General features: G+C 36.5%; 1 protein-coding gene across 15 annotated transcripts in view; it reads right to left on the bottom strand.

Moving 5' to 3' along the window:
* AFDN (afadin, adherens junction formation factor) overlaps positions 1-23,560 on the bottom strand; it is a 116,260-nt gene that overhangs the window by 18,216 nt on the left and 74,484 nt on the right. For 14 of the 15 annotated variants that reach the window (XR_004549498.1, XM_034061087.1, XM_034061093.1 and 11 more), the window contains 8 exons: positions 22,278-22,381; positions 19,667-19,753; positions 4,292-4,357; positions 4,059-4,132; positions 3,391-3,509; positions 2,168-2,362; positions 1,827-1,918; positions 1,202-1,390 (listed from right to left, as the gene is read on the bottom strand). Coding sequence is in view for 14 of the 15 variants with exons in the window: in XM_034061087.1 (XP_033916978.1) it covers positions 1,202-1,390; positions 1,827-1,918; positions 2,168-2,362; positions 3,391-3,509; positions 4,059-4,132; positions 4,292-4,357; positions 19,667-19,753; positions 22,278-22,381 (926 nt within the window). In the remaining variant the exon portion in view is untranslated. The remainder of the gene's footprint in view (positions 1-1,201; positions 1,391-1,826; positions 1,919-2,167; positions 2,363-3,390; positions 3,510-4,058; positions 4,133-4,291; positions 4,358-19,666; positions 19,754-22,277; positions 22,382-23,560) is intronic. The other variant, XM_034061090.1, reaches the window with a different exon arrangement.

The raw sequence follows: 23,560 nt of genomic DNA, 5'->3' as shown, positions 1-23,560 counted from the left end.
AGCTTGTCTTAAGCAGGGGAGAGATGCATGTCCACACAGCTGTTCATCCCATTAAGACAAAATGGGTAGCAACCGCTCTCTGCAGGTAATAGCCTCCCCTTGTCCCATCACTGGCAGAAATGCAGCTAAGGTTAGGTGATATCAAATTACAAAATGTGAAGGATTTAAGCATGGAAATTCAAAGTATTTCCATAGCTTTTTGGCATGGTTATTTAACTTGCAACATTCTCCGACAAAATTAACATCTTACCTTGGGTGTAACATCTATTTTCTTAACAGCTGAAATAATGAGGCCTTTATATCGATTGAGTCTATGACCTATCATACCAGAAAAAAAAAACTAACACTAAACTTCCATTCAACTGACTTTTTACTGCATTCCCTTGTTGAAACATGTGTGAGGAATCAATAATCAGTCCTTACTTTGTGTCTATGAAAATCTCAAGACAATTTACATGTCTTTGCTTTTCCAAAAGTAAAACACACTGAGCCTGCTGCAAGGCTCTGCTTTTCTCCCAAATTAGGAAAAAAGGGAAAGAAAAAAAAAAAAGAAAAAAGAAAAAAGATTTCTCTACATTTTTAAGTCTCTGGCGTGTTAGAGAAAAGGATGATTCAGTGACTGGATTTCATATATCTGGATTTAATTTCCCGTGTGGATTTGAGTAAAGTCCTCATCTACAAAGAGCAGAACAACATTATTTTTTGAAATTATAGAGGTTCAGTGGGGATGAATGCATTTCAGGTCAAGAAGCAGCTGCACTTTTATAACAGATGCAACTTGGATGTATTTTTTAATGGAGAGTGAGGAATGTGCTTCAGTGAAGACCCTGGATAGATCTCAAAGTACCCATTTATTTCATTTTTAATACCTCGCTTTGTCACTTAAACCACACACCCCGTAGGCAAAGAGATTTTTCCACATAAACCCTCTTGGAAGAATGAAAGATTTATTTTGCTTTTCAGAAAACCACAAAGCATTTTATAAGACAAACCATACTACAGCCTACACCCCATTACCTCTAACAGGGGATTAAAACATCCCAGATAAGAAGGTCTGCAGAACATGATAACATAAATTCTATGGGGGGGAGAGAGGGGAAACAGTAGGGTTTCTGAACATAAGCCAATCTTCACAAAAGTACGACTGCTATTCCCCCCCACTCCCCCTGTGCGGTACTTACTGAAAGAAGTTACTTCTCACCTGCATTGTAGTATTGATCGAATGATTACTTTCTGCCTGGACCTGTGGTTTTTCTTCATAACTTGGCCACTGGCTCGGAGCTGGACCCATTCGATCCTGGGACTTTGAAGCTGGGAATGTGAAATATTCCCTAGTATATGTCTGTGTTGGGATGGGATAAGCTTCAGGTCGTGGGGGCAGAGTCTGTTCCTGAAAAAGGTAGAAAGAACATAAGGTACAAGTTTCTCATCACACAGATAAGCATGGAATATTGTTCTAAACATGCATTTTCCAAATGTTTTTTGTTTTGGTTCATAAAAACATTACTCGTCTGGAGCAGGAGATAAAGAGGCTGTCTAGTATCAAATACAGTTGTGGCTATGACTCAAGTTTTTATGATCTGAAAACAAGTCCAGAATGTTGTACAAACCTAAGAAATCACAAGAACAACTTCATGAGCAAGATTTAATGAAATCAAAGCTGCCTCAATCTTTCATAAGCTGTAATAAGCAAAACCCCCCCCCAGTCACTAACACCAGCATTATGTTCAAATAGTTAAGTGAGCCGGTGGTTTGACTCAAGCACACTGACGCTATTGATAGCCAAGGAAAGTTTAATAGCCAACATCTTGCTTGCCACTTCTGACCTCTGTACAAAGATTTCCAGTGGAGACTGAGGTTATTTTGGTGGTAGTTCCAGATGCATAAGCATTCTTTCCCCCAGGGCTTGGAGGCTGATCTGTTGGAAAGTTAAAGGAAGCATTTACATGACTAAATGATGATTTACATAACTTAATAAAATAACATTATTCACAAAATAACTATGATTTTTGCTCTGAATAGTTTTAACAAGAGGCTTGCTGCGAATGTTATTATTACATTGGCATCCTGATCCATTCTTAAAAACAGTAACTCCCTTTTTCAATTCAACAGCCTCTAAAACTACTGGAGGAGGCATCTCCCCTTAAAGAAGCATAACCTTACTTACTTGCTACATTGGGACTGGAACGATGATCGGCTCTGTTCTTCATTAATCTATCATCCCCTGGCAGCTTCTTTGGTTCACTGTACTCCGTCCATGGCAGCTGAGGGCTCTCAGGTGACCCATTTTGAGTGGAGTTGTTGTACAGCTCAAAACCTTCACTCTTTGGTCGAGGTTTACCTGAGCCACGGCGGTCAGAAACTGTAATAGTTGGATATGTATTTTCCCCCTTTCACTTACATTAACTGCTGTCTAGAATATTCTTTTCAAACCAGAGCTATCTTGCATTTATAATTAAAGATGAGTATCCAGCAAAGCAAATGCTAGATTTTAAAATCTTTACTTCTTCAGATATACAATCCCACTCTCATACCAACTATATGGGATTCCTTTGGTTTACATGCTTCAAAAGAGCTTTTGAAAAGGTACCACAATATTTGGAAAAGCCAAATGTGCTTTATTGAGCAGTCTCTTGCTGACTCTCAGAGGCATATGGCAGCTGGGATGGTGTAAACCGTGATAATAAGGATTTATTATTTTAACCCATTCTTCTCTACACTGTAATACTACCCCATATGTAGAGAACATCTTCCTTCACAAAATGTCTTTTACATTATTTTATGTAAGACTTGAGTATGTCTTTTGTTAGTTCACTTAAGTAGGATGATAAAATATAACACTGCAGAAACATCTGAGAACTTATAATCAGACACAGAAACCTAAGAAGATATGTTTCAATATTTCTAGTTAAAAAAAGTAAAAAAAAGCCAATGGCAAAACATGTTCCATGGGCTTCTGTTTCTATTTGTTTCTCTCTTAGTAATTACACTGCGCTTTGTGGTTACAAGGAAGTCATATTCTGAGAGGAGGAGAGAAGCTTTTATGAAAGGAATAAAAAAAAAGAAAAAAAGCCATTGAAGCTTAATGCCCTTTGTAGTCATTATATTCCATTTGTTAAAATAAATAAACCAGAACTGTGTTTAAATGCATACTTTTAAAAAGGTAAATATGCAAAGCCTTTATTCATGATTAGACCAGCACCATTTCAAACAATATTGAAAAACATGAACTTTTCATAAAAAAGGAAATGCTTCTCTTTTCTGTGCAGTGATGTTTCTTTTCTCATTTATATTTTGGTAATATTTGGCAAGCTACTGTGACTTATTGTATTGTCTGTGTTCTGAGACTTATAAACCTGCAACTGACATAAATAATATTAGCATTTTTACCTCTTTGCATCATTGGGGACGGCTGATTAAGCAGGGTTGCAAGACCATGGTAAATTGCTCCTTGTTTTGCTACTTCTAATGTTACTACAGAACCTGTCCTAGTCATAAGTTCTGCTGCCCTGCAATAAAAGCCAAAGCAAATAAAACAAAATAAAGTTAGGCTTACTTAGGCTTAGTATTACTTAGTTTTTCTTACTACCAGTTTGTAAGTCATGATTACTCACATTTATTCTAGTAAACTTTTATTCAACAAAACACACTTTTTCTGATTAATATTGAAAGTCACTTTGAAAAAAGTTAGAAGATGATGACTGGAAGATAAGGTTATTAAGCAGGCAACATCTACAAGCAAGTACTATTCCCAAATTTCTGCTTTTAAGGTCAGAAGCCCCAGTATTTAAATTCAGAGCTAAATAAAGTTTGCTCAAAACTAAAGCCCAAACATGTAATACATCTCTTCTAGATAGATAATGGCATCATATACAGAAAATATTCACAGAGTAGTAGTTATAAAACGCCAAGACAAAGCCTAACATTAAAAAATAAAAAACAAAACAAAACCAAGCACAAAAAAAACCCCAAACCAACAGAAAAAAAAATCCCTTTTGAATAAATTATTTCTCTGGCATTTTCTTCATGTAAAGACACCCAAAGAAAGCATTCCATACCTTTCCTGGGACAGGCCTACCAAACTTCGACCATCCACACTGAGCAACTGATCCCCTGCAGCCAGGCGACCATCCTAAATACATATTCAAGGGAGAAGAAAATTCATACATCAATGCCGACATGGTCTATATTAAAACAATTGTTCACACATACTAGGAAAAAAAAAGGATCTGAATGCATTTCCAAAGGATCTTTCTACCTTTGAACTTCTGATTTTGAGAATATTACTAACCACGTCTGCAGCACCTCCCTTCACAACAGACTTGACATATATTCCAAGTTTGTCTTGACCAGCACCCTACAGAGAAAGAGGCATTAATGCATTACATTTGTATTTGATCTCTTAAGCATTCCACAAGTGTTAATCAGAATTTTACATGGCTAGGTAAATCTCTAAGTTTTCATTGCTTTTATATATGCCCAAACTGGAAAAAACCAATCATACAGAAGAGATATCCATTTAAAGTCAAAAGAAAATTTTAATGTTACACCTACTAAGCCTGCAAGCATTTGTTAGAAGAATATTTGGTCTTAACGCAAGCTTGAGTAAGAAAGAAAATCCATTAACTAAAATTCACACTTCAGAAGTTTGTTCCAATCCCCTTCTAATAAGAAATACTTATTTGCACTTTTACACGCATTATTATTTTTATACCTCTATGTATTATGCTTCAAAAGACTGCAGTTTCCCTTGCTAATGACCAAATGAAACAAGGTAAATTGCAGATTGCAATTAGAATAATTAGAAATGCTTTTTACATTGATTTGTAAAAGGACTGTATAGGAGCTAGTGTAAAGGAACAAACAGTGCTACCAGCTTTACAATAAACAAGTAAATATATTTACTAAGTCTTCTAGAATTGATAGATGTTTAAGTCTATGCAAAACCATGCAATTTTGTTCATAAAACATCTGCTGCAAAGTATTATGCTAAACTTTGAAAGGACTGTTAACAGTGAACTCACTGCGAGGCAACCAACACATTCAAGACAAGAGAACATAAGCATCTATTCAAGCCATGCTGTTGCGTCATTCACATGCTCCAGTTTACAAGACACCATACAAATCAGTCTAAATGTTAGTACAACAGACCTTTAAATTGTCACTTATAATGTAACACAATGACTTGTGATTTCATTATCTGCTATAGCAAACAGTACCATTTTACTCTGCAAGTTGCTTGGGAGTGCCATGTTTTCAACAGAGCAGTTGCTTTCTAAAATAAACCCCCAAGTTGCTTTAATATTGAATGTGCAACTTCCTGTTCCTTTCCCCACCCAGCTTTCCCAACTGCTTTCTCTTGGCAGCAATTGCTCCCACTGTTACAATCAAGTAAACTAAAAACCTAATTATTCAAAAGCTAATGCTGCACATGTTTTCCTAAGCAAGTAAAAGACCTATTTTTATTCATTATATCTTGAGTTAATCCCAAAAGTTTGCTCAAAAGCCACAGAAAAGGAATTCCTTCGAGTCCCATGATTCCAGATTAACATTCTACGTGTCCACATTTTTCATAATAATTGCTTAAGCCATACATATAGGAATAAAGAGGGGAAAATATGCAATAAATAACTGAAATAAGGACACTTTCTTTGTATGGAAGGACTATAAAGGCAATTAAAATTTAGGGGTTTTTTGTTTGTTTTTAAAGGACTCTAAACAACAAGGTAACTATAGAATATTTTTAGCTTTATACCAGAAAAAAATGGTTAAAGCTGTGAGAAAACACAAGTCAGAAGACAGGTAGATAAATACAATGAAAAATGAAATCATGCTTCAAAAATCTCTTCTTTTCCCCAAGGAACCATGAAGCATACGGAGCGATGATCTGGTTGCCAGAATACCTACTCTTCCAAGACAGACATGGCAAAGCTGTAAAGCCAAGAATGATTCATGACTTTAGGGTGACATGGGTAAGAAGGAATTTGTCCTTATGTATGAATAACTGGATCACCATTGGATAGGAAGTTGTTAGTTTTCACAAGGAATGGTAGTTTTCAGAGAAGCCCTAAATGAATGTGCTGTTCACCATGCTCATAAGTCTTCCATCCTTCCATCCAAGGAGGGCAAACAATAATGTAAATAAATCTTCCATATAGAAAATTTATCAAGTGAAAACCAAGAATTGAAGAAGGATCACATGATGCTGACCACTGGAGCAATAATTGAGGGGGGAAATGTATTTCACTGTTTCAAATGTGAAGTAATACTCCAACCTTAAAAGGATCAGGCCCCATCAGGGCACTGTCAGCAGAACCTAATACCACCTCTCTTATTGGGAACTGAAAATTAAGATGACTAGCTTTATATGCTCCTTCCTCTGCCTCCAACCACTAAACATACCTAGAGGCAAGCTCTTCAGTTCCAAAGGGCAAGAGGGTCAACAGCAACTCACCCACCCACCCTTGTAGTTATAAACTTATGCATCATGTAGTTATATGTAACTGGAGTGACCAAAGAGCTGCTTTTCTTAGTGGCCAGACAGATCAACACTAACCAGAAGTCTCTGAAGCCACCCAGGATTGACACTGCTTTTAGCCAGTCCTAACTTCAAAAGATGCTAGCTTGATTATGATTGTTAGTACACACTAATGAAAGTGAAATCTGTTTAAGCCCATGATACGTGCACTGGTTTGCAGACAGTTATGAGAGAAACATCTGCAATTGCACAAATACACATATAATAATTTTTAAACTGGCTTTAACTCCTTGAGAAAGATCTTTTCAAAGCTATCTTTGAGTGCCAGCTCAAATATCTGGAAGCCAACAGAACTAATATGAAAGAACAAACAAAACAGAAACCACCATGGTCACAAAACATTTAAAAGGCTCACATTTAGAAAACTGTTTATAATTCTGATTACTCCATTACAAAATGACACCAGCAGAACCATGAGGCTCAGAGGGTAACAAAGGTGATCAGCAACAAGGAATAGATTTCTTGAGAGAATCAACTAGATATGGACTCCTCAGCTTTGCAGCAATCAAAGAAGTGAAGGTCTACGATATTATGAGTGGCATAAATCAATTATTTATCATCGTTCTAATCAGCCAAAAAAGAAACCTTTCTTACTCATGCCATCATAGCTAGCATATTTTAAAGAGTAAAAACCAAAACCAAAAAAAACACAGCAACAACAAGGAAACCCACCCAAAATATTTTTCAGAGGATTTCATAATTAAATTGGGAAACTGCCAGGAACAAGACTGATGCAGATACCGAAGTGTAAGCATAGACAAAAAAAGATCACAGATTCATGGTGGTATAGAGCCCTTCAAAGGCTTTCAGGAAACAAAAAACCCCACACAGATACAATGCACTCTGGAAGAAATTCTGAAACTACAGAAAGCTAGAAACCAGGAGGAACCATCTTGTAGTTTCTGTTATTTTCTTTGGCTAAATACCCCACAGCTGGAGGATACCAGCTCAGATGGAGTTTTGCTGTAACTGTTCCTGTACTCTAAAGCCGTATAGTAATTCTTCATTACAATTTGAAGGAGCTGACATTTTGTTCCTTGCTCCGTCTTCTTTGATGTTTCTTATGAAGCTTATACAGTTTGTCAATCCATTTCCTGTTTTTTAAGAGACGTTATGAGCAGATGTGTTAGCTCCAAGTCATCTCACTTAATACAAAACTAATGAATTCTGAAAGCATAAAAATTATTTAAAAATAAATCTCTGCAAATTATGTAAAAAGTCTTTATCAGCTACTACATCTACTCATATATTATTAGGACAAATGAGTTCCTCCTCTGCCTAATTCACATGCCATTTAACATGTTTGTATCAACATGCCAGTGCTCTCACGCTTGAGAAGACTTCTCACTTAAGCATCCTCAAAGTTAACTCATCATCTTCTTCCAACTTTTACCCTAAGATTATAGTTGTTTGAATCAAAATTCTTAATATCTATTGAAACAGAAGAGACTGCATTAGAAGGAAATGTACAGTAAATAAGGACACAACAAAGATGTTAATATGTAGTCAGACATGTATACTGATCTCCAAAGGAAGCAAAACTCTCATACAAAGCACATGGATTTTTCTCCCATCATGTACCAATGTTACAATAAAATGGGTTTCTTTGTAAACTGCTTATTAACCTTCTGTTTTTTTCAAAGGAACATAAAGATCAACATAACTAAAACTATTCTGTTACAAACAAGACAGAGCAATGACATGTGTGTATCAGTAGCAAAATGTGGTACACATTCTTTTCACTTTGTTTTCTCCAATTCTGAATACCAAAAGTGTACGTATCTGTAAAGCGATTAGTTCAAACAGAAGAATGCAACTGTAGAGAAGTCAGATGACTGTGGAAAGCAAAAATGTAGGCAGCATGCAATGATGGCTTATTCCCTGCCCCAGTTAACATACTGGAACCTACAGCTCATTTTCTCATATTCACACAGCCAAAAACAAAATACCCAAAACTATTTGCCCCTTTTAAGCTTGGTACAATTCTCTGCTTGACTACAAATTTTGTACAGCGTTAAATAAGCCAAAAGAATAAGCTGGTTATTACAATCTAACCTTAGCTTTTGAGACAGCCTAACAAGAAACTAGTCACTTTCCATCACATCCACTTATCTGGGCCATCTATCAAGCAACACATGAGTGCACAGTAGTCCATACTTGGTTTAAAATTAAGAGTTCTTTTGCAAGCCCCTCCTTGCTCTAACGGGACTGAGCTCAAAATACTGCATTCACTTAAAAAAAATACTACAGAAGAGGTAGCATTAAAAAAAAAAAAAAAATTACAGCTACTTCTATGGAATAATCAGACCAACAAAGATCAGAAGCAGATAAACTACAGTGATCTGAAAAAAAGAAGCAATTACTCCTACACCAGGGGTATATAAAATTGAGGATGTGCAAGACTACAGTAGTGATGAATTATCAAAAATGACAGGAGGAAGTATTTAAGGAGAGCATATTTTATTCCTATGTCACAAGATAAGTTCTATAACTCAAGACTTCCTTGTCAGTAACAGAGGAAACTTTGGCTCACACACATTATATCAGCCATAAAATCAGAACATGCCATATAGCACAACTGTAGATAAAGTAGCAGTCTGAGTAACAGGAACATCAGATACAGTCTTCCTAATGGCAGCATCCCATCTGGCCCACAAGCTGGTGACTCAATCACCATGGAAGCATTAAGAGCAGGCAGAAAAAATCCTGCTTTCTCCTCCCTTCCATTTGGTATTTGCCAGCACAAGCAGCTGTAACTGCATGGTGGAAACAACAGGCAAATTCATCCAATGAGCATCAACATAATGCTGGGTTCCCAGGTAAGCCACCAACACCACGCCATGGCAGACCACACCACTCCACTTGAGGACCTGCCATCAAGTGATGGGCTGGAGGTGCTGAGACACCATGCAGCCCTAACCAGTACCCCAATCTAAAGGTATCAGAGCAGGAATGAAAGTCTATCCGTTCATGAGGTTATAACCTCTGAACAATTAAGCTATTCCCATTCTCAAACATCATACCACCCAAACATCATGCTCCACAACCAGCTTAGGTGGATCACAAACTAGATGCACTTTCTGTGAGGTTAGTCATATTCTTGTAAGTTTTAGATCTGTAGGATTACATAGTTATTTCAATACCTGTAATTAGAATCAAAACTATGAAAACTATTACAAAAACATCTTTCCAGTTGTTAGGAACAGCAAGATCATAGTATTAAGTAATTAAGGAAAAACTGTACCTCTGCAAAACATATCTGTAGGTACATCACCTACCCAAACTGGTAATGCTCCTGCCAGTTAACAGGTAAGTCTTGTCATTACTTGTTCTAAACCATCACTTGCCCATACCTGCTTAGCTTCCCATACTTTGTTTATCACTGCAATAAAACTAGAGCAAGGAACAGCTTCCAGTAAAGACTGGTGGAATCACATATAATTAAAGAAAGGAATACACTTCAATAACATTTTTAAAAATACATTACACATAAAGTACTTTTCTTTACATAAAATGCAAAAAAGTTCCCAATGAGCTTTCAGTACCAAAGATTTCTGTCTTAAAATACATGAATATTCAAACACTTTTAAGCTTCACATAAATAGCAACAAGAAAGAGTAGTCTGAAAGTGAAGGTATCTTCACTGTCTAGTTAATAGTTTGAATTCACAATAAAGTGTCATAGTTACCAACCTGTTCAGAGTAACATTTCAATTTAAGTAGCTTCAGAGGCCAAGACTACATGGCAAAACACTCCAAATGGTTCACATATTCTTTTGAAATATTTTCAAGACTTCTTGGATTTTGCCCAATTATGTAACCATTTAAAAATATTTCATTTTAATAATGTAGATATCACATATGCATCTATGTATATGCATACACAATACAACTTGTTGAATTATTAGGATCTGGTATTTCTCATTACATTTCAAGGATTACACTGTTAACTAAGTCTGTCATACAATCATAGAATGGTTTGGGCTGGAAGGGACCTTAAAGCTCACGTAGTTCCAATCCTCTACCATGGGCAGAGACACCTTTCCCCTAGACGAGGTTGCTCCAAGCCCCATCCAACCTGGCTTTGAACACTGTCAAGGATGGGGTAGCTACAAGTTCCTTGTGCAGTCTGTTCCAGTGTCTCAGCACTCTTTTTTGTTACGCTTCTGTTGTACTGTCTAAATATGAAACAGTTCAAAACCAGAAGGAATCCACCCTGCAACTAAAATGCCTGCAAAAACATTAAGACACAAATGTAGCTACTAAGCTTGATACCAGCCATGAGGCCTGAAATCTTTTATCTGCCTACGCCCAGAGTAGAATTCACTGATTTTTATCTAATTCTCTGATTCCAAACTTTTAAGTTGACATAGAAGATCTCTAAGTTTTTATAAACATCCTTAAAGGCAAGTTTATGCAACAGAATCAAGTCTCAGTCTGACCTCCCTGGCAAGTAATTAGTCTAGAAGTATTTAAATAACCCAAGCTTGTAAGCATTTTAAATATCAGTTTACTAAACTATGCAGTCGGTTTACAAATGTACTCTCCAGGAGGCAAACCCAAAAGGTTTCTGGTCACCCCAATACACACATTCCCTGAAGCTGCATCCATTTTTTCTAGGTTGTATCTGGATGAATACATATTTACATATGGCATGTACTGAACACATTACATCTACAACTCATTAAGCTACTTGCTGTCAGCCCTGAGGAATAAAAAAGGGCAACTTTGTAGCTACTGTCCCACCTCCAATGGCGGCAAACTTCTCTGGACTTGCAGGTAAGAAAACCCCCACATTTTGTCAGAGAAAGCAGAAGACTCTGATGTTTTGAGACCAATACAGAGACTGTGGAAATCTGCCATTGTTAGACAAAATACTTCCTAGCATGCCCCATATAATTTCCGTATATAAATGAGGTGAACCACTTACTGTATGTAAAACTGGTCTGTTAGTTGTGGCTACAGCTGCTCTGAGTCATGTTGTACCCTGACTTAAAAGGAATTTAGAAGTGACCCATGCTCCACGTATGTAAACTTCAGCTTTCCCCTCACAAATCCTCCTCCACGGTGGCCGGGGAAAACACAGAACTTGTTTGGAGATGGAGGAAGTACAGTCAGTAGTGGGCAAAATAAGTCCAAGTAAAACAGGTGGAGATTCAAACTTTGCTGACAATAAACATTATTCACTGCTAAAAAAACATTTAACATCTATGACCAATTCAACTGCAGCTTTAAGTTGCACTGGGTGGAAAAACAGATGAAAAACAAGTGCCTTACTACTCAGAGGATAACAAACCTAAACTGCACACAGTACAGAATCACAGGACTGAAGCATCCGACAACTTAGAAACTTTACATCTGATGTATCCAGAAGTTCTATTTACAAACAGTCCCAAATGAAGTAAAGAGAAAGGACTGAAAAGCTTTGTTCTTCTCTTTAAAGGAGCAAGATTCACCTGTTTATTTTTTATAGAAAGATGTTTTCAATCAAAACTGACCTACACACAAAGTAAGCAAGTTAATACATTCTCAATCTTACTAAAGCATGCTTCTCCCAGGAGATAAAAGACCAAAGAACCCAGGATGTTCTGTAATGGGCTCCCTGAAATAGTACTGATTTTTTGTTTCATTTGTTGGGTTATTTTATCAAATCATGATATTCAGAAACCTCAAATAAGGTAATTAGATTAACATGGAAAGCAGACATGCTGACAGAAAATAGCTGTTCCTACGTGCTGAACTGAAGTATATATAGTTGTAACCATGTGATTTCTCTTGCACTCTGGAAATTGTGTGCTTCTAAAAGATGTCTCCTTTTACAAAAAACAAAGCAACTAAACAAACTAGCTAAAGCAACGGGCCTAAAGTCTCATTCTGAGACTGGAATCAAGTATGCAACAGTTCCTACCTAACTGTACTTTACTCCTGCTCTCATGAAATTGGAAAAGTAGTAAGTAAAGGGGAAATGTTTCATATGCAACATTCATAAAAGACTAAGCAAGTTTTATTCATTAGTCTTTCTTAATCTTCCTGAAAAGGAAGCCTCAATATAAATGCTGCAATTTCAGATTCATGCAATATTCTACAAATGCATAAAAGCACTCTTCATTTTTAACAAAAGAAACTAAATACACAAGCCTGTTTTCTCATTTGTTTCTCTTGTTTTAAAGGAAAAACCTGTTTGAGATCAAGGAAAATACACTGCTTGAGCTCTATTTCCCCAAACAAGAGTTAACTTTTTAACATACATTTGCTATAAATACTGTATGGGCAGTGACACACTACGGGCTATTCAGAGTTATATACGAATCTACAAGTAGTACCGCAGGTTCTGTGATGCTCTTCCGTGCTAAGGAAACTCTGAACTAATGCCTCAGTTTAATTAGGTCTGTGCATAGACCTTTGCAGTCAAGACATACCAGGTAACCTATTTTGGAAAATAAACCACCCTGTATCTCAGCACTCCTTTGAAAAAATGTCTCTTGGCTCTAAAGCCAAGCATGACTTACAACCAAACACCCCCTCCCTCCCCAGCACAGTCTTCCTCATAATGCTGCTCTACAGTTTCACATGGATACAACTTAATCCAGTAGCAGTACGTACACTGCCATGTACTATTAAACACCCAAATTTCTACTCCAGCTGACAGTACTATTCAACAGATATAAGTCTACACAGAAATTGTTCACTTCTGAAAGTCTTCTACATCAACAGGAGTAAAAACTTTAAAATTAAAATGCTGTATTAACATATATCTAAGCAGAATTTTGGAAGTTATTTGAATGTCAGAATTGAAATGAAGTCTGGTAGAAGAATTCTAGCTAAAGCATATGCACACTGTAACTTTTTCAGGCTTGCTAGCTAGTGCTGGCATGCAGAAGGTATCAGCACAAGGAGAAACTGGCACTTGAATTTCAAAACCCACTCTATTCTGGCAGGCATTAAGTACAAGAGCCTGGGTCACCCATTTGCAGAATCAATCTAAACATAAGCAAACGAAAAAGACAAAAATACTCTATTTGAGCAGAGCTGCAGTCTCACAGTTAGTGAGAAGAAAAATCATGCTGTGCTGGCATAAGCTTTAGTTTCTACGCAATATATGAAAGCATTAGCGAAGCTTTATAGTACGTCTACAGGGTACCAAAACTTAACCAAAAACCCCACCGGAAGTTATGAATCAATAAGGAACAGGCAAGTTGCTAACAGACAGCTACTCATTTGCTCACAGTGAAGACTAAACTGGCACCATCTTGCTCCTGCGAGACTGAGAAATCTGTGTTCAAAACGACAATTACAGTATTTTTACTGTAAGTTCTGCCTAAGAAGCCTGTTAACATCAGTAGTTCAGACTGCTGATGTGAATTAGTATCAAAGATTAAAACCAAAACTCCTAAATCTCACTCCAACAGTTCAATTAATTCATGCTGGGAGGAAAGGGCAAAAATTTTCCTTAAATACTTGGAAAGCACAGGTACTATAAGACTTCGGACACCAAGGTATCTGAATCTTAAGAAATCTTAAAACCTGGAATACAAGGAAGGTGCTAACAAACAGTTAAAAAATATTCCCATCAACTGTTTATATCTGCAGACACAGAGTAAAGAGAATCATATTTGTATAGTCTGTTACCAGTGTTACCATCAACTTGGGGGATTGGGAGGGAAGAAAAATTTCTAACTGAATGTTTAAGCCTGTTCCTTCTACGCAGAACTCCTATGAGATATTTGTAGAACAAGCTTGCAGAAAAATTTCATATCAAAAGTAATATTCCCAGCAGTCTGAAACCCCCCTTAAATTTAAACACCTTAAACTGACTGTTAAAGTAATGAGCAACAATAAAGTTAACTTTGAATGATTTAATTAAACCCTCGGAAATAAACAAGGTTGCCAAATAATACGAATACATTAAGATACCACACTTGTTTTTATAGAAAAGTCCCATCCCCAGAGTATTTACTGAGGAACTGTCACACTGTTTGAAATGCTTTTATAAAAAAGGAAACACCTCATCACCATCTCACCCTATGTTAGTAAGCACTCTGAAAACATTTAATCTGACCAGCTGTTAAGCCCCCCTAGAAAATACACTGATTTATATGCCAGTAGGGGCATATACATCTGTGTTTTGAAGTGCTTGTATATATTTTAAGATAACTTTTTTCTGTTATACTAATAGAAGATGACTGAGAAAGAAGTTGAAGTTTGTCATACTTTACAGAATTAAATCATAGCATACTAATGAATATAACCAGCATGCAGAGGTTAATCAACAAAGCCTTCTCCATCATTCTCGCAGAACACGGGAATGCTTTATGTAGTGCAGTAGCAATCTAAAACAAATTTATATCTCTGTACTCTGGAAATGTGTTGAACATAAGATATCGTAACTGCAATGTACCTGCATGTTCTGGTCTTTTCAGAAGGGTCTAGAGAGTATTAAAAACCTTATATATATACAGTTTAGGGACTCATTTTCAATTATTCTAAGATTTTATAAGGGAAAACCAGACTTCTAGAGGAACCTGGATTAAAGCCAACTAAATATGACAAGTAAACAGATCACAGGTCATGCTATTCATGCTCTGCCACAGTAAAACAGTAGTTACCACACCTGAAACTTTAAATATTAATAAACACTTCCACAAATGTGAGAAGTGCATATGAAGATCAAGCTAAAAAATTAGTTTTTTCTTTCTAGATTTTAGGAAGTTAGCTACTAACATCTGACTATATTTAACTGCATGCTGTATTACATCGTTGCTACACGAACAAATAACTACTGGCAGGTTTAAACAAGCAAGAGAGCAGGAAAAAGTACAGGGAGAGTATTTAAAACTTCAGAGAAAGTCCCAACAGAAACCTGAACAGACTTACCATGGATTCTGTTCTTCCAACAACAGAAAACCACATTTTGATCTCCGGGACTACAGATCCTTGAAAGAAAAAAAACAATTCTCCACTTCTCTTCCAGCCCTCAACAGCAACCACCGCTCTAGTCTGCTTGATTTTCCAAGATACCCATCAAGATAACTCGGAGCTGGATGCTATGACACAGGGTAGCGTTTATCAACACCAGCTATAACCAATACAATATTCAGGCTCTTACGTAATCAGTTATGCTGTTTCTGAATTCCATTTACTTTAGAGGCTTTATTAAACTTTGAAAACTGCTAGGGAAAAAAAAAAGAAAAAAGAAAAACAAAAAGGGAGCCCTTTTGTACAAAAGACAAAACCTCCTCCAAATTAAACAGGAAGTAATGTGCTGGCCCACAGATGGCTAAGAAGTCACATGCGAAAGCCCCCAAAAAGCGATATATTTTTAAAGTAAACTGCATGCACACACTGCTTCCAAATCATCTGGATTTCATAAAAACTTAACCACAATGTGGTTGGGAGTCTGGCAGCTTTTAACATCAAAATATCTTTCAGGGTTACAGCAACCAAAGTCTGCACACCACCTCAAAAAGCAATACTGTTCCCGACGCCCAACCACTCCTACCAACTACATTTCCATACACCTATTATAAAAGCTACTGCTAATAAAGATACAGGAGTATTACTGTAAGAAAACATGCAACACCTACAAAAGGGTAGCACAAGTTACCTTTTTGGGTCACATCTGAAGCTATACAATTCGACTTTAAATAAAAAACTATGCAAAGTATTCAGTTTAAGAAGTGCTATTAGGTATTTTCCCAATAAAAAAAAAAAAAAAACAACTAACCAACCTCCTAACACACACAACAATGTTTACTTTACAGGGCTCTGGCAACTAACAGTTGTTTCATAACTAAACTTGTTTTCTCTGGTATGTATGCATATAGCGTACATGCTTACTACATGGTTGCTCAAAGGGGCTGTCCTGCCTCAGAAACGCCCTCACAGCAAAATGAAGCGAATGCTGCACATTTCTGCTCTCCAGCATTCCTGGCAGGCCTCTAAAACTTCTATTTCACAGCTATCCATATTTTATTTAATTAGAAGTAATACACCTAAACATTTTACTTGTCATTAGGTGGAAAAAGGTACAAATACAAGATTCCCCAGGAACCTAGCACTTTCATACGCTCCTTGACTCATCTCCTTTGATTTTGTTTTGTTCTCACATTAACGTCAATGCGGTTGCAATCACCTAGTATCACAAACTGAAACCACCTATCGTAAAAAAAAGCAGGTGCACAACATTTCAGTGCAACTTGCGTCACTTCTCTGCTTGTATAACCATTGCTTCAACTCCAATCATCTTTTGCAATTGCAGCAGGGAAGGTGTGACAATCGCTTGGTAATTAAACACATTTGGTGTGTAAGGAGTATGTGAAGTATGATCTACAAACCCCAGCAAACTAACCAAAATTTAATTACTAAATGATGAATCTGTTAGATGTTTCCTCAGAGATGAGCACAGATTACTAGGAAAGCAAAGATTTTTTTTTCCAGTGGGTAGAAGGAAGAAAAGCAAGTCGGTAGGAATTATCTTTCCAAATGATCTCTGAGAATCTGCCCATTTCATCCACCTCTAGAATATCACCAACCTATGTTAATCCAAAGCCAGTGACAAGTATCAGGATTCTATTAAGATTTCACAACAAAGTCTGGTCTGCAATGACATGCGAAGGCACTGCCACAACATGCTACTGAGAGCAACTATTTTGTCACATCACAGGGAAAAAACAACTGTTTTTCTAAGCAAACTGACTAGATTCAGGGTTGTCTTTCACTGCTTGGAGCAAGGCCACCTGTTGACCAGCAGCTGCATTTTCTTTTATTACAACACTTTTGAAGCACTCTGGAAACCAGCAGTTCAGTAACTGTAACTGGGCAAGCAATCAAACTGGGATCTTCTGTGTAGCAGCAGTAACTTTGTATTTCTGAAACTAAGTATAAGCTTTCACCTCTCCAACTAGGAGGTACTTTCATGTGAGCATGTGATAGCCAACATTTTACTATTTAAAAAGTCAGAAAAACCTGAATCTATTCTCACACTTGCACCTCCCTCTCATTTCAGGTATTTTATCCAGTTAACATTTGGAATAATTTAGCAGTCTGCTGAACATCTTCCTCCATTTTCCCCAGTCAAAGGAAAAAATAAGAATTTCCATTTTTATGCTGGTAAAAGATACCTGACTTTAGACATGTTGAAAAAAATCTTAGTAAAAGCCAACAAGATAAAAGAAAGAAAAAATGCTCCTCCTACTGCTAGCTTCTCACTCACAGTTACTTCATTTTCTAATCTGTTCTGCACTGGCCAGATTGAGAAAATGAAAGACTGTTACTCTTTCTTACTCTGTTATTTTTCTGAAGCCTGTTATGAGAACAACATGCTATTAATTACTTATAACAAACAACTTTGAACCCTTTGAAATAACCTCTTGAAAATAATCGTATTTAGCTACTACAGCAACTTGTTTCAACACTTAATGCAAGATGAGTATTTCTATCCAAATTTCTTCAATTAAACAAGTTTCCATTTATGTACACTGAAACTAAAATAAAAATTTGCCTCTTATTTCAGATTGAGATTTATGACAATTATTTTAAAATATCAGAATTACATTACTGTGGCAGGCACACAGCAGCAAGATGAAATGTAATCACTGCCTGAACCAGTGTTTCTGCAACTGAGCTGAGATGAAGACTGCTCATGTCTTGCTGATGTCACTGATCATGTTAAAGAAACCATGAAATACGTTAAACAACTTCTAAAACCCTTTCAAATCAAGCTTATACACTGACCAGTGGCATTGTTACATACTGCTAATGGAGATTAAGTGTCAGTTGTTAAAACAGTGTATAGACACCAGCCAGCTCCAGTGAAAAAAACAAACTTTTCCCTCCTGCTACAGCCTGCTTCTCTCTACATGAGAAATCAGATTTCACAGCTTAAAATGAAAAACAAAAATAAAATTTCCACTGTGCATTTTGCAACATTAAACAGAAATGCAGATGTCAGAAGTCTGATACATATTTAATCTGGCGTATCTGAATATTTAATATTTACTTGTCAAATTATTAACCCACTCTACCAAAATAAGAGTAGAATATTGAGTTACATTTTACAGATCTTGAATAGTTTCCCCAATAACTGCTGTCAGCAACATACACCTGATACCTGATGCCAGATATAAATCTTAAAAACTGATCCCATGCAAGATACAGTTTCAAGTACAAACTGTGAAATGAGCAAAGTTGTAGGAAAAAACAGCACTTTTTAGAAGCAATTAACTGTGTAAGAGAACTTAAAAGCAGTAAAACAATCGTGTTTTCAGCCCATGCACTAAGTGCCAAGGAGGACTACAGGGTTCTGAAGTTTCATGTGCTACACAGTGGAGAGACACTGGACTTGTTCTATCTGTAGTAAACCACATATTCACAAGGGCTTTTGGATATCACCGCTGCATAATTTATAACATGCTTAAAACTCAAAAGATTATGTCTGCTATGTGACTCAGTTAATAGAGCAAAACCAATCAACTAGTGGAGTCCTCCATCTGGTGGCTGGAGTCGTACGTGCATTCTACACATTACTATCAAGTGCTACTAAGAGTAGTATACACCCACAATTTTGGCAAGTCAGAGCAAGAGATATGCCCTCCTTCACCAGGCTACTTAATACACTGTAGCACTCTAAAGAAATGAAACTGAAGTAACACAGGTATCTGTACATTGCACAAAAGATAAGGTGTTGTCTTCATAGCAGAAAGTATACGGACTTTAATGCAAGTATTTGAATTGGTTTATTTACCTATCATATTATAAAAATACACACATTCTTTATATTCACTGGTTTTCTTTCCTAGATAATTCTGTTTTTTTTTCAGCAGAAGTGTTAAACACACCTGTCTATTAACTCCATTTAATAACACTGACAATTTTTGGCTTGGAAAATGAATAAACCTGTAGTAGAGGTTTAAACATAAATATCTTTACTACAACTATATTATGTTTTCTTGTACTGTTCACATCTGTGTAATTTACAGATACATTCTCCAGCCAGAACAGAAGTATGATCAACGTGATGTGCACAACAAACTTCAGGGAAATAGATTTTTTCATTAACATTTTCCATAGGCGGCTGATTTTAAAAAAGTGAAGTTTTTCCAATAACATTTAAATAAACTAACTTCCATACCTTGGCAGCAACAATGCTGAGGCCCATTCCATTCTGTTTTTTTAGCGTTACGGTGATAATTTCAGGTTCTTTCCTCAAAGGCTGAGCCTATCAAACAGGGAAAGGGAAATAAGAAAAGAGTTCATATTCACTGCTAAGCTAGGAAAATTACTGTGCAAAGTATTTAATCTACAATCAAAACTAAGTTGTTATTACAGCAGAAGATCTCTCATTCTAAATAATATGTCTGGTACTCCATTTTCAAGGTAGTATCTCTAACCTTTGATTAATATGGATTCATATTATTAAGTACTACACCTGTGTTATGAACACTGCTAAGCTTTTAAGTCTATCCATTGTTCTTCCTTCACTAATTCATCAGAGATTATTAATGATTCATAATTCGAATCTTAACAGGTCTATAAAACTGCAGGAACTTTGAATGAAAACTGAAGTTCAGACTCAGTAGGCTCCTATTAGAAAGGTGAAGGTGATGGACAGAGCTCAGGATTTTGTGCTGCATCTAGGAAATAATAATTCTGCAAAGATATCAAGAACCTAATTCATTTCAAACAAAGTGTTAAAACCTTGGAAGTTCAAAAAAATTTCACTTCTGAAAACTTAACTCAAATGCAGCCTGAGCCCCTGAACATGCTCATCATTTTTTTAATCTTTCAACATTGTCAGTCCCCTCTACGCAAAAAGTTGCCATCCCAGCCTTCATTTGCTGAAGCATGTAAGTTAAAGCACCCAAGTTTGTATTCATATTCAAACCTAACTGCAAGTTCCACAAGACCCATGACAAAATAAAAACACAAGCAAAGGAAGTTAACTCAAAAAAATGTAAGTTCATGCATTAGGAAAGAAAGCAGTTTTTTAGCACTCCTGTGCCAAGCACAGCAGCAGAAGAAAATCTGTTCCTATTTTATAAAGGAGTTTTTCCATTAATTTAAAATATAAACATTATTAAACTAAATCAACAAAAATCCCATACAGACTGGAAAAGGTAAGCCACTGTGAAGATAACTTTGCTGTTAGTTAGTCTATACTGAATTTCTCTCTCGGTCTAAGAATAAAAGAAATTCTTCAATGAAGATCTGAGGAGGACTGCCTAGTTTGGCCAATTCCACAGACTACCAACAGAAGCACAACTGAGAGAATAAAGTTTAGTCTTGGGGTGGGGGAAAAATAAAACCAACCCAAAGCAGAAAAACCCTGAACACATCATCAAACCAAACAAAAAAAACCCAACCAAAATAACCCAACCTCACAGCTATAAAATGGAACATTTATATAGTATTTAGATTATGTAGGCACGTTGCACCAAGAGGTGATTTACAGCACTGCTCAGGCACCAAGACTAACGACTTTCAGAACTCTGAAGCCTACCACATTCAGTTAAGACACATACAAAATACAGTATTATTAGATCAGGTTATTTGAACAGTCTTACATGGTATTCATTTCCATGGATGAATCAAACAGTAGCATCCACTCATCCTGCATTTCTTTATTAAGCCTTTATAAGGAAGACTGGCCAGTACTCTTTTTCTTAGTATGAAGAACAGAAAGTACCTAGTATAACTTCAGATGATTTCTGTTTCCTCTAGCTCTAAAAAACACATTTCTTCAGACCAATACAGTGATGCATTATGTCTCAAGAATGTCTCTGCAATACTTTCCTCAGTCAAATGCCCATTTATCAAGATAGCAAGTTTGCATAACCTGACTTAGCAGTTCAGGGCTGGGCTCTGCTACAACAGTCACACAGATTTAGGAGATGCTATCTGCTGTAAAGTAAACATGTTCTTTGTGCTCCTGCAGCAAGATTGCATAAAGTCATCTCACAAATGCCAGGTTCCGAACAGAGTAAATGAAGATTTCAAGTCCCTCTGAACAGTGAGGGGCAAGTATTTTTCACAGAAAGCCTTAGGAATGTATTTCTAGTTTCAGGTTGAACTTCCTGGTTCCATTGAAATTTTAATTATAAACATGAAGCTATTTCTGTTTAGTAATTTTATACAGCAAGTCACCATCTTCCAAAACTGAGCTATTCTGTAACTTTGAGATTCTTGGCTATTGGATATAAAAAAAAAAAAAAAAACACAAAAGCAAACCCCCAAAATTAAAAAACAAAACAAACCCCCCCCAACCCAGAAAAAAAAGCACCATCTCACACTGAAGTGAAACCCTTCTTTAACAACTATAATGAAAAAGAAAAATCAAAACTTCTTCCTGAAAATCTAGCAGAAAAAAAGTACCAGATCACAACTTAATACTAAACATTCCGTTGGTAACTGCCAGTTTGTAAATAAAAGCAATAGCTCCATCCACATTACAAGTTATTTATAGATGCATGTCCATATATATTTTTGCCTGTGTTTAAATGCAATTACTCCACTGTTTAGCCCCAGGGTGGGGGAACACAACAGTCAAAGTTTGCTTATATGAGAACTGTTACCATGTAGGCAACAGCCTAGAAAAACACTGACTTAAAAAAATCTGCAGTTTCTTAAATTTACCAAATCACCGATGTTTAGTAAGTTTACTGATGAATCCTGTTCTTGCTAATCAGAATTAAAACTCATCACATGAAACACAATGGCAAATTATTCACTGAATCAGTACTTACTAGCTCAGCATTCTCATGTGATAGGTGACTTTCATAGTCTGCACCTTCAAAGTATATTGTCCATGTGCCTGGTGATCGTGGGTGAGGCGTTAGTCTACAAAAACCTAAAAGAGACAGTAACATCAACACAGTCATGGCATTCTCTCAACAAATTAAAATCAAATGGACTGCCACAAGGAAACTCCAAATAGCAGTATTTATCTTTTTATATTCATTAGTATGCTGAATCTGGCATCTTAAATGCCATTATGTGCTTCACTGCAGTTTCATGTTACTCACAAAGCCCTACTGTTCTGTAGCTATTGCTCCTGAGAAACATGTATTTAGAAACACTATAAACTCACAGAAAACTCTTAGGCTGCAAAATATTGCTTGTGCCAACCAGACTCAGAAAAGTCATTGAACACCAAGTCATCTTTATAATACAAATCACTGGAACTATGAGACAGCACCAAGTAAGTCTTCTGCTCTGCTAAGTAACTGCTTCTAGCCGTCTTGTCTCAGCATAGATTTGGCAGAGATGAAGCTTCACCTGGGCTCATTGCTTTTTTTTAATGCAACTCTGCAATTAAAATTGGGGGATTGTTTGATATTTTTTCCCTCTTAATTGAGCAACTCCTAGAATTTTGAAAAAATGAGCCACAGTAGCTGAGAGGTATCCAACACTGACTCCTAAATCAGGGTCAGTGACTAGCCACATCACATTAAAATCACAAAGCACTCCATCCAAGTAACCAAGATGCTCCTCGTCACAAAGACCATCTTTCAACAATTTAGTTTACACTGCTTTGCTGCAAACTAGGCCCTCAGTATAATCCAAGAGATACATAAAAAGTAAAATGTTGAAAGTATGCATTAGAAAGGCCTTACTTGTAATAACTAAACAGATATTTGTATGGCAAATGAACTATACTTAGCTAAAGAATTAATTCTACTAGTCTCCTTTAGTCTCAAAACTACATCCTCTGCAACTCACTGACCATACATTCTTATTCTGAGGAACATAAAAAGAACTATTTTAAGACTGTGGGGTTTTAACACTATACTGAAGCAGCTAATGAGTAAAAAAAGTGGCTTATTTAATTCACATTCATTTTAAAAGTACATTTACTGTGAAACTATTTCAGTATTACAAAATTTACATTTATGTGAATTTTTGCTGCTCCAGCACCAAAATCCGAAAAGGCTCTGGAGGAAAGGCAAAACAAAGTTTCAGTAGGCACTAGTTAACTCAGCACTGCTTACTTAGAACCTTGAAATTCAATTAAAGGGACTGGGAAAAA

This window comes from Melopsittacus undulatus, chromosome 3 (assembly GCF_012275295.1).
Source record: "Melopsittacus undulatus isolate bMelUnd1 chromosome 3, bMelUnd1.mat.Z, whole genome shotgun sequence".
In the NCBI taxonomy this organism is placed as follows: Eukaryota; Metazoa; Chordata; class Aves; order Psittaciformes; family Psittaculidae; genus Melopsittacus; species Melopsittacus undulatus.
This window is presented reverse-complemented; position numbering and strand designations above follow the sequence as displayed.